Below are 16,897 nucleotides of genomic sequence, written 5' to 3'. Positions count from 1 at the left end.
ACTCAGGAAGAAAATTAATTTCAAGTAGAAGAAAATCCTTGTTCAAGGTTACATACATGGTAAGCAGCAGGACTGGAATGAAAACTCAGATTTATCTAAAGACTCAGAAAGGAAGAGTTGCAGCATACGCTGACTTCAGGGTCTCCCAGCCTTGCTCCTAACATAGACACATCATGGGTGGTGTGGGTCTACAAAGGACAGCTGCAGTCTACAAAGGACAGCTTCCACCCCACACTGACAGTCTCTAGGAATTATTAGAACCAACTTCTGGCAGGTGCAGGAGATAGGGACATTGCATCTGGGGTAAATTACTTCCCTTCAGATTCAGAGAGCCATAAGTTGTAGAATCAGAACCTTGAAAGTACAGAATCTAAGGACTCTGAACAGCACAGAATATTAAAATCACACCACCAGAATTTTAAAAAAAATTATGTAGTCACGAAATCGTAAAACCATAGAATTGGAGAACCCAAAAATCAGCATTGTTGAAACTACAGAATTCCATGAAATGTGTTACTGAGTTATCCTATCTTAAAGTCATATAATCATAGCTTCTTTTTTCATTGTGACATCTCAGATTGACAGTATATTAAAGCTGGGGGAGCCCTTGGAGGTCCTCTGGTCTAACCTCACCCCTCCTTGAACACATTAGGAAGACAGGTATCAGAGGTCAAATGACTCGCTAAGTTGATCAGCTTGTACTGCCTCAGGCTGAAGAAGGCAAAAAATAGGCTTGCAAATGGTGAGCATACACACCATTCATTCATTCATTGAGGGCCTTTTGAGTGTTGACAACAGCATGAATCAAACTCTACTCTTTCTCCTAGCCCCTTTCCCAGCGCGAAATAGAAAAGAAGGGTGGGGGTGGGGAGAGGAAAACAGGAGTGGGATGGAACATACATCAGACAGAGAGAAGAGATCAGCTTTTATTGATGGACATTCCTTTGTACACAGCAACACACTCTGAAAGGCCTTTCCTTGTAGTCATATGTACAGAGCGCTATGGGAATGGCAGGGGGCACGGGGCTAGGCCTTCAAGCAGTAGAAGAGATCATAGCAATGGCCACAGTGAGGGTTTGAGCAACAGGTCAATGGGCTGAGCAAGCTGGGTCCCACCCCCATCTGGTCCTCTGAGCCCAAGCACCCTGCATCTCTGTGCTCACACAGGACAGAGGTAGGTCCTTGGGATGTCATCTGGAGACCTCTCCAGGAGTGGCAGGCTCCAGGGTGCCTGGGAAGTGAGTGCGGGTATAGGAGGCTCCAGGCTCTAAGCGCCAAGCTCCAAGTTCTGCTGCTCCCACATTTTAGTCAGACCTAGGACTCCAGCTCTTTATAATTCAGGGGCTGGAGTCCAGGGGAGATAGCAGTGAGGGTGGGACTTCCAAGAAGGAGGTGGGAGAGGAAGGGGCAGGATGCTTGCCCATCTGGTTCCTGAAGCAGGGAAGGGGGTCTCATGGGGGCTCACAGGGTAGGGGAGGGGCTGGTTAAGGCTTTTGCTTCTGCATAGAAAATGACCCTCGTCCTCTCAGTTATCGAGAGGAGGGACTACTGCACTCGGAGGCCGGACAGCAGAACTGATGAGCGTCTTCCTCTTCCTCTTCCTCAGTCTCCTCCTCCTCCTCCTGCTCCTCCTCCTCCTCTTCCCTGGGACCAGTGAGGGCAGGGTAGAGGCCACAGGCAGGCAGGTGATAGAGAGAGGCAGAGGCATTAGTTTGCAGAGCAGGGGAGATACAAGAAGGGCTGGAACCAAGGAGGTGGGGCTAGCACTGGCTGGCCAGTGTGACAATTAGCCAGGGCCATACCCAACTTAGTCTTCTTGCTGGTCCCCTCCTGGGAAATCCCTCCCCCCACACCCAGGCTGGGCTGGGTCTTAAGGTCATGCCCAGAGACTATAAACTCCACTTCTGACCTGCCAGGTGCCCAGCCTCATTTGAAAATGCTGTATTTCTGATGCCCATCACAGTGCCCTCATCGCTCCATGCTGGCACTTGGCATACATTATTACATTTAACCCCACCCATCCTAGCAACAATCTGCAGCATTTTAAAGATGAGGTAGAAGCTCAGAGAGGTTAAATAACCTGCCCAAATTCACACAGCTGGGTGACAGAGGCAGGATTTAAACCCAGAGTTCCTGGAGCTCTATGTTTCAGACTGGTCCTACCAGATCTTGTAGGTAACCTTGGCATTATCTCTCAAAATCCACCCTGCCCTTGAAGGAAAAGATTTGTATTTCCTGAATGCTCAGAGTCAGGAAAATAGATGTTTAAAAATGGAATGTGGAAAACCCACCACTTTGGTAGCAAACAGACTTGGGTTCTAACACCAGCTCTACAGATGCTTCTATGCCATGTGCCCTGGGGCATGTTATTGCCCTCTTGGGAACCTCAGTTTTCTCATCTGTAAAAATGGGGCTCATGATGCCAGCTCCGCAGGATTGTTGCAAGGACTGGAACATATGTCAAGTGCCTGGCAAACAAGAGCAATGGGAACGTGGTGGTAGTTTTTGTTAACTGAATCCAGTGCCCAAGGTGGCCATTTGTACTGATACAGAAATGCCACAGTGGCAGGGAGGAGTCACTGCAGAGACAAGTGTCTGGCCCTAGGGTACTTTAGAGGAAGCAATACCAGGGGCTAGTCGGCATGTGGCAGTCACTGGAGCTGGGCTAGCTTCAGGGGATGGACGAACAGACAGTAGGACTTGGGGTGGAGGGACCAGGTTGCCTAGGGAATGAAAAGGCTGATCTGTGGATAGCAAACAAAACAGTATCACCCAACTCCCAGACCCCTTGGCTCAGAAGAGGCAGTAAGTACGGACTCCAGGAAACTGGAAGATTACAAAGAGATAGGAAGGAAAGAGGACAGGCAAGGGAAGGTGCTGTTGTCCGTCTGACACACAGACAAGCATGCACACACGCACACACATGCGCACCCCCTTACACACACATCCTCATACTCAGAGCTCCTTCTGACACATTGTTCCACAGAGTCACTGAGTCAGGCAAATCACATGAACCAGGGGGCTCAAGTCCTAGGCAAGTAGCTCCCTCTTTCTCAGTCTCATTCCTCATCTATAAAAGGAGGAAAAAAATGCATACCTCTCAAGGCTGTCATGAGGAACAAGTGATTTTCCAGCTCCACTCCTCACTCCCCGTTTGTATCCAGGCCAGGTCCCTGCTATACCTCAACCTGACACTGTAGTCACCTCCTGATTTCTTCTCCCTACCCTCTTGGACCACATTAGCCTTTCTAAAGCCCACCTTCAAGCATGAATCTCTCTGCTTAGACACCCACCTTGGCTCCCCATTGCTTCCTGGATAAAGTTCAGACTCCTCAACTTGGCATTCAAGGCTCCCCCACCATATGGCCTCACCTGGCCTTTCCTGTCAGGTGGAAAAAGCATGGGCTTTAGAGTCACACAGTTTTGGGTTTGAATACCAGCCCCACCACCCACTAGCTGGGTGACCTTGGGTCCATTTCTTCATCTTTCTAGGAATTCTTTTCCTTATCTGTAAAATGAGGAAATAGCTATTCTGCACAGTGTGGTGGGATTAAATGAATTCAAGTATGTAAAGCACCTGCCATGAGATAGGTTTGATGCTTCCTAAATGGCAACTACTATTATTACTGTCATTAGCAGGGGCATTGGTGCTCAGCGCCTGCTCCTGCAGCCTTCAGCAAACTAGTTTGTTCGTTATACCATCAGCATGGCCAGCCTTTTCACACTTCTATGCCTCTGCTCATTCTATTTCTTCCTTCTGTATGATCTTTGTCTGCTGAAATCTCATCTGAACCTCATGGCCCAGCTCAAATGCTTCTTCCTGCAGGAAGTCCTCCCTGAGTCCCAAACAGAAGTATTTGTTTCCACCTAGCTTCAGCATCCATGCCCTTGGTCAGAGATCTCTATTTGTTGCTTTGAACTTTCCTGAAGCTTTTCTTTCATAGATCTCCTTAATGCCCTTGTATATCCTCCTACCCCTCCTTCCTTCTCTGTGAGGGAGAGAGAGGGCCAGTCCCTCCACCTGAGCTCCGGAGCACACCCCTGCTACCACCTCCACACAATCACTCCACCCTCCTGTATTTCACCCTCTCCTTCTCCGTTGCCTCCTTCCTACCAACATTTATAGAAGCTCAAGTCACTCCCATCTGGGAATAAAAACCCTCTATCTGCCCCCACATCTCCCTCTAGCAATCACTGTCCTCTTCTTTTTACAGTTAAGCTTCTTAAGAAATTCGTCTACACTGGCCATCTCCACTTCAGTACCTCCCACGAGCTCTTCAACCCACTGCAATCTGCCTCATGCGCCCACCACGCCATGAAGCTGTTCTTAGGATGCTCGCCCAGGACCTCCTAGTGGTTAAAGCCAATAGACTCCCTTCCACTCGCCTCTTACATCCCCCAGCTGTAACATTTGCCACTCTTAACAAGCCCCTCCTGTGCACGGACAGCTCCTTCCTGCCTTGAGCCCACTCCCTGCTGCTGTTCCTCCTACTTCTCTGACCACCTCCATCTCTGTTCCTCTCCCGGTTCCTTGTCTGTTTGTACCTCTTCCCCAGTTCCGCTCTGTTCTTCTTCCTTTTCATTCCACACTCTGTCAGTGATCTCATTCCATAATTTCAGGTATGGCTGAGGCCCCCTGTCCCTGCCTCCGTCTCTCTAGCATGGGGTCTAGTTGCTGGGTCTCAGATTCATCAAGCCTAATGCTTTCTGGGCAGTCCCACCAGAATGGCCTAACTTAGAGTCTTCAGAGCTCACAGGGACCTTAACTATCACTGCATTTCCCGCCTTAGTGTGAGACACCCCCATCCACCCCAGTAGCCCAAGCTCAAAACACAAATCTAGGCAGTCACACTAGATTCTTCCTGCTCCCTTAACTAAGTCACCAAATCCTATTGATTCTACTTCCTAAATAGCTGTAAAAGGCTAGCCAGAATCTGGCCCTGTTACCTTATCTTCTACTCCTCTTGCCCCTTGTTCATACTTTCTCCAATCATACTATTCTCCCAGCTGTGCCTCAAACTTAGCAAGGGCACTCTTGGCTTAGGGCCTTTGCACTTAGGGCCTGTTGCGCCTTCTATCCCCAAATAGGTGTGGCACAAGACACATTTCTGTATATTTAGTCATTTATTATATGTCTCACCCACTGTAAGATCCATCAGGAAAGGCATCTTCTTGGTTAAGTGCTACAAGCCTAATGCCCATCACAGAGCCTGTTGCCTCATAAATATTTGGTGAATGAGAGACTCCATGGCCAGGCCTGAATACTGCAACTTACTCTAAGAACTCTCCCCTTGGCTATCTGCTGTGCACACCCTCCCTCCCCCACGATCTATTCAGTCTCTAAGTCTAGTCCTCTCTTCCTCCAAAACACCTCTCAAACCCATCTCTTCTGTTTTAGCCCCAATGCCACTACCTTACCTTATCTCTCTCTTGGATGACTGCAACAGCCTTCTCCCTAGTCTCCCTTCCTGCTAAAATGCTACTTTTGATCATGTCATTTTCTCTATTCAAGAACTGCTCCTGGTTCTCTAATTGCCTACCACAAAAAAGGGAGCCTAAATTACCTGGACAGATTTTTGAGGTGTGTCTAAACTCTGTGCCACCCCAGTATTGAGTTGTACCCTTTCTCACTCCAGGCCCTGTGCACACTCTCAGAGAATCCTCCCCATCTCTAGTCTCAAAATCTTGATGGACTTGGAATGAATGATGTAAACACTACTTTCTTCAGGCAACTACCCGACTCACAAGCTCCAAAATCCAGAGGAGTGTCTCCAGTGTCCCTTGGAATCTCCAAGAACCAGGGGTAGGATGGAAGTCAGCAATTATATCAGAAACAAGGGCTTTGGCTGCTAGCTGAGCATTAACAGAGGTTCCCCTTTCCTCTGCTTTCCTTGGTTTCCTAGACTCATGTCATCCTTACCTCTACTCTTTCCCTCACCTTCTATTGGTCTATCTCATTAACTCTCAAAGGATTCCGACTCCATCATTTGAAATGATGATTTTATATAATCGGTGTTCACTGGAGTAGTGCAACATGCTAGCCCTGCTCAGCTCCATCTCATCCATGCCAACACCCCAGCTGTGGCCTTCTAGCTTACCTCCACACACACAATCCATTTTTCATACTGGCTGCTGATATGAAGTTTCTAAAACACAGATTTTACCAAATTTCTCTCCTATTTAGAATCCATTCACCAGCAACGTTGGCTCTTATCTTTTCTCTTTTTTTTTGGGGGGGGGGTGCATTTCTTAATGCATTTAATGAAAGCCATAGAGTATTTCTCCAACAAAGAAAAATACACATAGGTAGACACAGACAACATTTTACATTCAATTTCAAGAGGTTTATGGGCTCCCTGAAGCCCATCTGAGATCCACACACTCCAGGTTAAGAACCTCTGACTCTACTCATATGCTGATCCTTCTGCCTGAATCCTCGTCCACATTTCACCTTTCTGTCCCTGGCTAACTCTTACTCATCCTCTAAGACTCAGTTCTTAGGCTGGGTTGATTTGCACCAGCCCTAGATGAGGCCAGATCTTTTCCTCTGGGCTGCCACTGCCCCTTTGCTAGCCTGTCATACCTGTTCTGAGTCTCTTCAACTGACTGGAGACTTGTGGAAGGCAAGAACCATTACCCAGCATAGACTTGGTAAGTGCCTACTCAGATGAACACTAATAACAGCTACCCATCTTACGAGTACCCAATATGTGCCAGGCACTCAGCAAAGTGAATTCTAGCTATGAACTCATATACTCCTCAAGAATAAACCCGTGATGGGGGTACTGTGTCTCTTTAAGAGATAAAGAACAAGGCCCAGAAATGTGGAGTGGGTTAAGACCACCCAGCTAGTGACAGAACTGGGATTGAAATTGAGACATACTGGCACCAATTCAAGTATTGGTCCACCACATTTCCTTGCCCTGCACTGTGAGATTGGGAGATGGCATCAGCAAAGTAACAGAACCAGGAACTAGGGCCAGAACTCCCTGCCGGGACTCCATTTCCTAGGGCTACCTACTCTTATTTTCCCTGCTGTGTCACTTTCATGACATGACAGACACCGGCTCTCTTTCCTTATGGCATAGTCCTGTCCACCCCCACACACTACTCTCAGCCTCCTCATCCCAAAACTCCACTCTAGTCAGACTCATTCTTTGCTCCAGAACCATCCCCAGACACGTACAAGTTCTAGATCCAATCCAATCCAACCCCACACACTTGGCTGTGAGAAAACAGGACATGGGTAGCTCTGCCCTTCAAGAGTTGACAGTCAAGAATTTTTACATGTACAACCCCAATCCTAAAATTAGCCCCAAGAGGTAAGTAGGCATTATCCTCATTATACAGATGAGGAAACAAGAGTCTCAGAGGTTATATGGCTTGCCCAAAGTTAGAGTTTGGAAGTGGCTGACCTTGGACTTGAGTAAAGTTACTGATGAATTCTTTTTCTGCCACTCTGCTTGAAAGAACCCCAAAGTGGACAAGATCATTTCTGGAAGGGTTGGGGAATGAAGATAAGCTATTACTTTTTCAAGACTCAGTAGAAATGTCCCCTCCTGTGGGAAGACTTCCCTGATTCCCAGATGGGGCTAAGTACCCTCTGAGCCTCCTTCTGTCCCATCCCAATGACAGCACAGTGCTACGTGTCTCTCTCCCTTCTGGACTTGAGCTTCCTGACAATAGGAATGAACATAATTCATTCCCATACCTCACCACGGTTCAGCTTGAGGCTTACCCTAAAACAGGCAGGACAAATGCTTGCTGAATGAGTGCGGTAGTATTAAAAAGAAAAGCTGGGCTTCCCTGGTGGCTCAAGGGGTTAAAGACAGGGCTATCAAGCTATCGCCAGCCACTGATCCCAGGCCGGCCGGCCAGGGAGCTACCCACATGGCGCAGCAGACCTCTCCTGCCTTGCCTGCTGCTCCCCTAGGCAGTATAATTCAGTACATCTGCCTGTTCTGCGCCCCACTTTCTCTGGTGAATTCACTCACCCCCCTCCCGCATCTCTGGCTTACAACTCAGTTCTTGTATGCATAAATAACTGTTTTTTTTTTTTAAAGCAAGATCTGAATAGCTGGATAAAGGTAATGGCATAGAAGAAGAGGGAAATGAGTTACTAAAAATGAGGAAATGGGACCAAGAGAAAAGGCCAGCAATTTTGAAATTATGATAGGGTATGTATAACATATTTTCACTGTTGTTATGGGACTTTCTTTGGAATGGGACCACACTCTTAAGTCCTGTTCTGCAACTTGCTCTTTTTTCATATAACAGTAAGTCTTAGCAATGTTTCCATGCCATTATTTAGAAATATATCTTTTTCTTTTGATCTGCTACAGGTTAATAAAGAGCATGGGTATATCATCAGGGAAAAGCTGTTCCCTCTGAATGGACATGTAGGTTGTTTCGGTTTTCACTATCACAAACAATGCTGCAATGAACATCTTTGCATATGTCTGGAAGTAGTTTTGAAGGATAGATTCCTAATGAATCGCTGGTCTGAGGAATGCCCATTTTGCTTAAAATATAGAGAAGTCATTTCTGTTGCTTTAACATGTTCATAGACTGGCTAAAAAAGACTATTTCCACTCATATAATCTTGTCTTTATTTTCAGAAGTGTACATCATACAACATATACATCTGAGGAGGTGGCATGTATAGTGTTGTAAACCAATGTTACCTCAAAAAAAAAAAAAGAAAATATGATAATTACCTATATTCCAACACTGAGAATTAAATCACTATTTTTCTGGCAAAACCCCCAAAAAGTTGGTTGAGAACAATGGATACCCACATCTGATAAAATACTATTTTCCAACTATCCTACAAGGGCATGTGATTAAAGAGGTGCACAGTATGGCTTATATTTGCAGTTGGAGTTGAAATGTTTTAGAAAAGGCCTCTGGCTGGCCCAATTGGGGTCTATCTAGTAATAAAACCTTCGAGAAATCTAGCTCTAAGACAAGGTTCTCAGTTTGGAAGAATACGCACATTTAAGATTCTGGTGAAAGCTAGCAAATTGATCCTATAAAAAAAGGACCTATTTGCATTTCAGCCAAGGCATATGAAGATTCTGTTTCCTCACAAACCTTTCAATTGTTTACATTTTGGTTCTTTAAAAATGATATTTAATTGTTTTAGTTACATGTCTTTAGTTATTAGAAAGCTTGAGCACCCTTTCTCATTTATTAGCTAATTGTCCTAATTTCTCTTCTGAATTATCAAATCATATTATTATTTCTCCATTTTAGGTGGATTGTGTATGTTTTTCTTATTGATTTTCAGAGACATTTGCCTTTGCTTCATATCTACGTAGCAAATACTTTTTTCAGAGACTGCTGTTTATGTTTTCACTTTGTATATCTCTTTCTCCACACAGGAGATAATCATTTTAATGCTGTTGAAATTACTGCTCTTTACTTTGTGGCTTCTGGATTTTAAAGTCATGCTCAGGAAGGCATTGTTACCTCATACTATAGACATATTCTAGATTTTCCTCTGATACTATTACACTTTTGTTCCTGTCATTTTTCTTGTATGAGGTAGAGGTTTGACTTAATTTATTTCCCAAATGGTAGCCAATAGTCCCACCCTTTTTATTGACTCCACACTGATTTGTAGTATGTTTTTTATCATAAATTAAATTCCCTTATGAATATATGGGTTTGTTTCCAAACTCTCTATTTTGTTCATTTATGTATACTTCTATTTCTGTGATGATATAATATTTGTAATTACTGAGATTTTAAGTTTCTCTAATGGGGCAGGTCCCCTTCATTTTTCATTTTATTCGAAGTTTTCTAAGTAACTCATGGGTAATTTACTATACCAAATTAACTTTTAAACAATTTTACCCAATTCTGAAATGTTAATGGGAAATGCATTGAACTTTCTAACCAAACTGGGAAAAGAATCAGTTTTTCCATATTGAATCTTCCCACCTAGGAATAGGACACACCTTTTGATTTATTCAAGTCTTCTTATAGCCTTTTATGACATTTTATAGTTTTCTACAAAGAAGTATTTCATACTTGTTGTAAATTCCTAAGAATGACATATATGTAGTGGATGGAATATTTTTCTATTATGTCTTCTAATTAGTCATTGCTGGTATTTCAGAGAAGCTAAAGATTTGAATGTATATTTATCTTTCTGACTCTTTCTAATAATAATTTCTGACTGTTTCTAATATTTATACTACTTATTTCATTTTTTAACCCCAGTGAATAAAACTTCCAGAAAAATTTTGGCTAGTATCAGCAATAACAGTCATCCTCACTTTGCTCCTGAATTTAATGGAAATTTATCTAGTACTTCATTGTTACATTTGATGATTGTATTGGTTTCTGATATAAATCCTTTTCCAAGTTAAGGAGGTTTTCATTGATTCCTGGCTTACTATATTAGTTAAATACCGCTGAGTAACAAATTATCCCAAGTCAGCAAGAGATAACTAAAACCCTAAGAGTTTTAAAATTCAAGAATGGATGTCTAGGGCCTCCCCGCTGGCACAGCGGTTGAGCGCTGGGTTGCGAAGCTGCCCGCAGCCACTGCAGCTCTGGTTCGATCCCAGGGACCTACATGGCGCGCAGACCTCTCCTGCCGCCCGCTGCTCCCCTCAGCAGTGTACTTTGGTCCTTCTGCCTGCTCTGCAACCCGCTCTGGCTCTGGTGAATTCTCTCACCCTCCTACACTTCTGACTGTACCCAGTGTTTGTATGAATAAATAAATAAATCTTTAAAAAAAAAAAGAATGGATGTCTAATTTTCTCAGATTACTTTTTAGCATATGGAGATAAAGGTTTATATTTCCTCTTTAATCTATTAATGCAATGAATTACAATAACAGCTATCTTAGTATTCACCAATCCCTGTACTCCTGGGACAAACCTTCATTTGTCATGATACATTACTCAATACACTAATGGATACAGTTTGAGAATCTTCTATTTAAAATATTTGCTGCTCTATTAACATATGAGATTAAAGTTTTCCCTTTACTTGTCTAAACCTGTTCTAGTCTTCTAGAATGAACTTGGAAGCTGTCCATATTTTATTATGTGATCTTCAAGATTTAGTAGGACTTCCATCAAACTAGAACTTCAATTATACTAACTATGCCTGGTACCATTTTAGAGGAGAAAACGTTGGTCATCTTTTTAATATCTTCTACAGTGTGCTATTCCATTCAGGTTTTGTGCTGCTCTTTGAGTCATTCTGGTAATTTACATTTTCCTAGAAAACTACCCTTTTATCTAGATTTTCATGTTTATTGGTGTAAAAGTATCCAAAGAATTTATTTTTTAAAAAGATTTATTCATTTATGCATACAAGAACTGGGGTACAGGCCAGAGGTGCAAGAGGTGAGAGGATTCACCAGAGACAGAGTGGGGAGCAGAACAGGCAGATCTACTGAAATACACTGCTGAGGGGAGCAGCAGGTGAGACAGGAGAGGTCTGCTGCACCACGTGGGTAGCTCCCTGGCCGGGCATAGAACTTATGCTGCAGTAGCTGTGGATTGCTTCATAATGCTGACTCTTAACCCCTTGTGCCACCAGGGAGGCCCCTATCTTTTTCTTTCTGACTTATTTCACTTAACCTACCCCCAGCCCCCTGCAGTTCCATCCATGTTGTTGCAATTGGCAAGATTCTATATTATTTATAATTGAGTGGTATTCCTCAACCTCTTGATTCAGTCACCCCCTCTTTGGGCACATAGGTAGTTTCCATATGTTGGCTATAATGGATAGTGCTGCAATGAACACTGGAGTGCATATATTCTCCTGAGTTCATGTCTTTCATAATCTTCCAAAGAATTTATTTATGACTTTTTGTCTCCTCAGAACCTATGGTAAAGTCCTCTTCATCATACTTTATGTTTTCATGCCTTTTCCTCAGTCATAGCTGCCAGAACATAGTCTATCTAGTTTAATGGTCTTTAAAAAAAAAACAAAACTACCTCTTAGTTTAACAAAGCTTTTTTTCCTATTTCATTAGCTTCTGGTTTTATCTGTAGTAATTATTTTGCTTTCTTTTGGTTGTTCTTTTTCTAGATTCTTGAGTGAAATAATTAATTTAATTTAAATTGGCTTGTTATCTGATACAAGCATTTAAGAATACAAATTTTCCTCTGGGGAGCCCCCCGCCCCATGGCTATATCCCATAGATTTTGATATATGGTATTCTCATTCATATTTATTGTAAATAGTCTATAAATTCCATTCTTATTTCCTCTTTAACACAATTACTCTTGGGAGGAGGGCCTAGCCTTTTAGCCACTGCTGTTAGTCTTTAATCCTATTGCATTAGCATTATAAAATGTGAAATGTTTTTCCAAGTAACTTGGAAATAATGTTATCTAAAGATGTGGGCAGATTTTTCCTTCTGCCTAAAAGACTTTCCCCATCCTATCCAACTGGCAAACTCTTACTCACCCTTCAAAACAGCTCACACTTTACATATTCTAGCATCAATCACTCCTGCTTTGGGGAGTGTGGGGCAGATATCTAGGGAAGGATTATTTTTAAGGAAGGATAAACTATAGACTCTGAATGTCCTCTTTAGGCCCTGACCTGGTCACACAGTCACTCACCTCACATGCTCAGACACCCATTCCACGATCACTCCAGGGTCTAGAGGAAGATGGGGGTGGGGTCTGGTAATGATATTGAATGTTTATCTGGAAGCGGGGAGGAATTGGGATGGGTCTAGCTCTTACCTGCTATCTGCCAGCCTGACTGAGGGGGTAAGCTTCATGGAGTCAAGGACCTGAGTAGGACAGCAATACTGGTGTAGAGTATGAGACGCTGTGGACCTGAGAGACAGTGAGAGACAGAGAGAGAGAGACAGAGAGAGAGACAAGGAGGGAGGGGAGAGGCAGGGTGGGGGAAGAGGACAAGGAAGTAAGAAGTGAATGGGGAGGGGAAAGGGGAAGACTGGGAGAAACAGGTTGTAGAGGACAGGGAATGGAAGAAGAGGAATGGAGGGGCAAGGGGGGAGGGGAAGAAGGGAAGGAGGAGAGAGGGAGGGAAGGAAAATGGAGAGAGAGAGAGGGAGGGAGGGAGGGAGGGAGGGAAGAATGGAGGGAGGGAGGGAGGGAAGGGTGGAGGGAGGGAGGGAGGGAAAGGTGGAGGGAGGGAGGGAGGGAGGGAGGGAGGAGGGAGGAGGGAGGGAGGAGGAAGGAAGGAAGGAAGGAAGGAAGGAAGGAAGGAAGGAAGGAAGGAAGGAAGGAAGAAAAAAAGAAAAAAACCACAGTCAAGAAAGAGAGGACGGCACTCGAACCACAAACAGAACACAATGACAACAGGGGGCAGCAGAGACAAAAGAGCTGGGCTGGGCCTCCTGTGTTCCAGGTGACTCCGTGGTGGGGACCTCAGCCACAGAGACACCGGGACACCACAGCAGGGAAGGGGGAAAGGAGCCCTCCTCACACCAGACGCCACAGGGTAGGGAAGAGGGAAAGGGATGAAAGAGAAAGGGAAAGATGTTTAGGGGGGCTCCCACTTATAGAAGACCCCTCATAAGAAGGGAGGGAAGAAGGGAGGAAAAGAGGACAGGCTCTGAGTCTAAAATGAGAACCCAGGCCAGGGGAATGGAGGAAACACTGTAGGAGGAGAGGGAGAGAGACAGAGAGAATCTGAAAGAGACAAGGAAAGGGAGAGACAGAGAAGGAGAAAGACAGTGAAAGACAGAGAGAGGGCAAGACAAAACACAGAGAGAAGACAGGGGAAAGGCATAGTGCCAGAGCAAAGGAGAGGAGAGGCGAGGTGGAGGAGAGCTGACAAGGTCTCAGTGGTCTTGGTGACAGGATGGGACTTCAGGCTGAGTGGGCAGGTCGGGCCCAGTGGGCCAAAGGATAGGGAAGGTGAAGCGGGACATCCTTTTCCCCCTAACACTTCCAAGGCCAGTGCTGCGCCCCCAACCCAGGGCAAGGCCCACGCTCCACCCTCCCCACACCCCCACCCCCAGCCCCAGCGCTGTGCCCCCACCCCTAGTGCAGAGTCCAAAGGCTCATGTGCCTCCTGCTTCCTGGGATTAAAGTCCAGAGAATGGGGAGTGAATAGAGGGGCTGGAGGACAGTGAGACCCAGGGCCTGATCCCTGCCCTACCCCAAACAGGGCAGATGCTGGGAGTGGAGCTGCCCCTCCAGGTCGCCAGTCCCTGTTCCCCCCACACAAACCCCTGAAGGTAAACTATGGTCAGGGCCATTCAAGAGCCCAAGTAACGGCTAGGCCTGTGGCTGCAGGCCAGGTCAACTGACCACTATTTCACTTGCTGTAAATTTGACGGTGCCCAAATCTCAGAACCTTACAAATAATATTTGAATCTGAGATTCTTCTCATCAGAGACTCTGGAATACTTATCATCAGAGCAACTGTTTCTCAAATGCCATCTATGTGCCAGTCACCAGCCCAAGTCCTTGAGTGTTATCTCATTAAAACCTGAACCTGGAGCCCCTGAGGCTGCTGAAATGTTGGTATCAGAGTTTCTCAGCACCTACGGGGAGCCCTGCAGTGCCAGGCCAGGACAGCCACCGATCACACACCCATCACCATGCTGCTCAGGGCTCCAGGGTCCTTATGGTGTTGAGTACCGGCTGCACAAGGGCTTACCCACTAAAGCTGGCTCCCTCCCCCAAGCCAAATGCCTCCAAGAATCCAAGAGGGAAGACAGGAACCAGGAAGCCAGGAGGTTGCTGAATCAGCAGCCCAGAGACCCGGTCCAGGTCTGGGCAGGGAGAGAGGCCAGGCTGTGGGGTTGGGGGTGGGGGGCAGACTCCTACCTGTTGCTCCTTCCGGGGGGCTCCATAGGTCTAGACCTGTCCAGAGGGCAGGCCCCCTGGCCCAAGCGGTGACTCTACTGTGTCACCAGCCCCTCCTCCCTAGGCCTTCCCTAGAAGGAGGAACCAGGGAGGCGGGGCCAGGCCAGCTGGGCCACAGGCCAGACTGCAAATGGAAACTTTGCTCCTTCCCCTGCTTCCCCAGGAGGGCTGGGAACTCCTACTAAGCAGCAGCTTTGAGAGCAGCAGTGATTCCTCTGGGCCAAACCCCAGGTTGGACTCCCTCGGAGTACATCAGCTGGAATCTTCCCCAGCACCCTGTCAAGTATGTGTCACTATTTCTATTCTGAAGAGAACTGAGATGGAGAGAGGACAAGTAGAATGGGGCACCAGTAATAAAGCTGGTTAGTGGCAGAACCTTGAGATCGGGACCTAGTTTGACCATTCTCATATCTGGAATCTTGTCCCCATGGCCATACTGTCCCCTTGTGAATACAGAAACCTCATATTTTGGACAGAGTTAAAGAGACTCTCTTTGGTCATTGTTCCTGGATGCTACAGATCAAGTAAAATTCAAATCACCCATTTTTGGAAATCAAGATGAGGACTTGGTCAATACTCTTTCCCGCTGCAACAAATTCTTACTCTCTTCTATGTTTTTTTTTTTTCTGGACTAGGGAAATGCTCCCTGAAGAGACAAGCAAAAATCAGAAGAAATGCCACAATCAAGAGGTTGTTCTTCCAAGGAAATTGTCCAACCTGGTTGTATAGTTGGGGAAATTGATGCCTCGAGCAGGGGGATGTCTTAAGAAAGGTCACATATCAGAGCAGAATCCAGGTGTGCCGACTCCCCACAACCTATCACAGTAATCTCTCCTTGATACAGGTGGGGCTGGAGAAAGGACAGAATTTGGAGGATTTGAGAAGGATGTGGGGTTCCTGAAGAGTTACATAGATCCAGCTCAAAGCACACCTTTCCTTTCGCAGCCGCAGACTCTGGCCCTTAGCTGTTCTGAGCAGACGGCAGCCTTGGGAGGGGCCAGCGGGCCAGTGATCTGGAAGAAATAGGAGTGGACAGGCAACAGCCCAGCCTTCCTGCCTTCCTGCCTCCCTGCTGGGTCAGCTGGTTCTTCTCAAGGAAGCCAAAGCCGATGAGAGGGATAGGCCCTCCAGACCACCACAAGTTGGCACCTGCGGGTCCTCTGTGGCCTTCTCTCCCTCGGTCCATATCATAGAGCCCGCAGTCCTCAGGGCTCTAGCCTCAGCCCCTGCTTTTCCTTTCTCCTTCAGGAGCTAGAGGACTAGCTCCTGTGCAGCTGCTCTTGTGAGCATTTGCAGTTATTGCCTTAAGAGCTGCACCTCTGGGGCTTCCCTGGTGGCGCAAGGGGTTAAGACGCAATCTATGAAGCTGACTGCAGCCATTGCAGCACGAGTTCGATACCAGGCCAGGAAGCTACCCACATGGTGCAGCAGATCTCTCCTGACTGGCCCGCTGCTCCCCTCAGCAGTGTATTTCAGTCAGTCTGCCTGTTCTGCTCCCCACTCTGTCTCTGGTAAATCCTCTCACCCCCACACCTCTGGCCTCTACCCCAGTTCTTGTATGCATATATAAATACATCTTTAAAATAAAAAGAGCTGCACCTCTGGTCCAGAACTTCCTCTTGTCCTGCTAGGAGTTGAGAGAAAGAAATTCCAGTCCTGGCTCTATGAATGATGTGTGTGACCTGGGGCAAGCCACCTACCCCTCTCTGATAGGCAACATGTGCCTGGTAGAATCGGGTACAAGTTCACTTGGGTAACTTCTCTGTGGCCCTGTGTGTTCATCTATAAAAAAGTGAGTGACAATTCCTACCTCATGGCTGCTTGTGACGATTCAGTGAGATGAACATGGAATGTGATGAAGAGTTTCAGCACGAGAGAGTCTGCCCTTCTCCCAGGGAGGCAGGGGAGACCCATGAGAGCCCTTTGTTTCAAGGATAGGAGGATTTCTAGGAAAATATCCTTTAGTAGCCACTCTTGGAATTCATATATATCTGGGTATGTTGAGTAGATTCATGATGACCTACCAATGGCTGAGGGAAGAAGGAACTAAGGGTGAGGGTCTTGGCCCAGTC

At 46.0% G+C, this 16,897-nt stretch overlaps 2 protein-coding genes across 2 annotated transcripts in view; both read right to left on the bottom strand.

Moving 5' to 3' along the window:
• The window catches only part of IQSEC2 (IQ motif and Sec7 domain ArfGEF 2), an 83,721-nt gene that overhangs the window by 27,214 nt on the left and 39,610 nt on the right, over nucleotides 1-16,897 (bottom strand).
• LOC129145880 (transcriptional regulator Myc-like) lies at nucleotides 782-14,883 on the bottom strand. The gene is made up of 3 exons (XM_054695725.1): nucleotides 14,787-14,883; nucleotides 12,723-12,818; nucleotides 782-1,644 (listed from the first exon to the last, which is right to left on the bottom strand). The coding sequence occupies exons 1-3, from the start codon at nucleotides 14,810-14,812 to the stop codon at nucleotides 1,530-1,532; spliced, it is 237 nt and encodes a 78-aa protein (XP_054551700.1). The 5' UTR covers nucleotides 14,813-14,883; the 3' UTR covers nucleotides 782-1,529.

The sequence above is a fragment of the Talpa occidentalis genome, unplaced genomic scaffold, assembly GCF_014898055.3.
Source record: "Talpa occidentalis isolate TD23 unplaced genomic scaffold, MPIMG_talOcc4v2.1 talOcc4.15, whole genome shotgun sequence".
Lineage (NCBI taxonomy): Eukaryota > Metazoa > Chordata > Mammalia > Eulipotyphla > Talpidae > Talpa > Talpa occidentalis.
The sequence above is the reverse complement of the archived record's forward strand: the minus strand, read 5'-3'. Positions and strand labels throughout refer to the sequence as shown.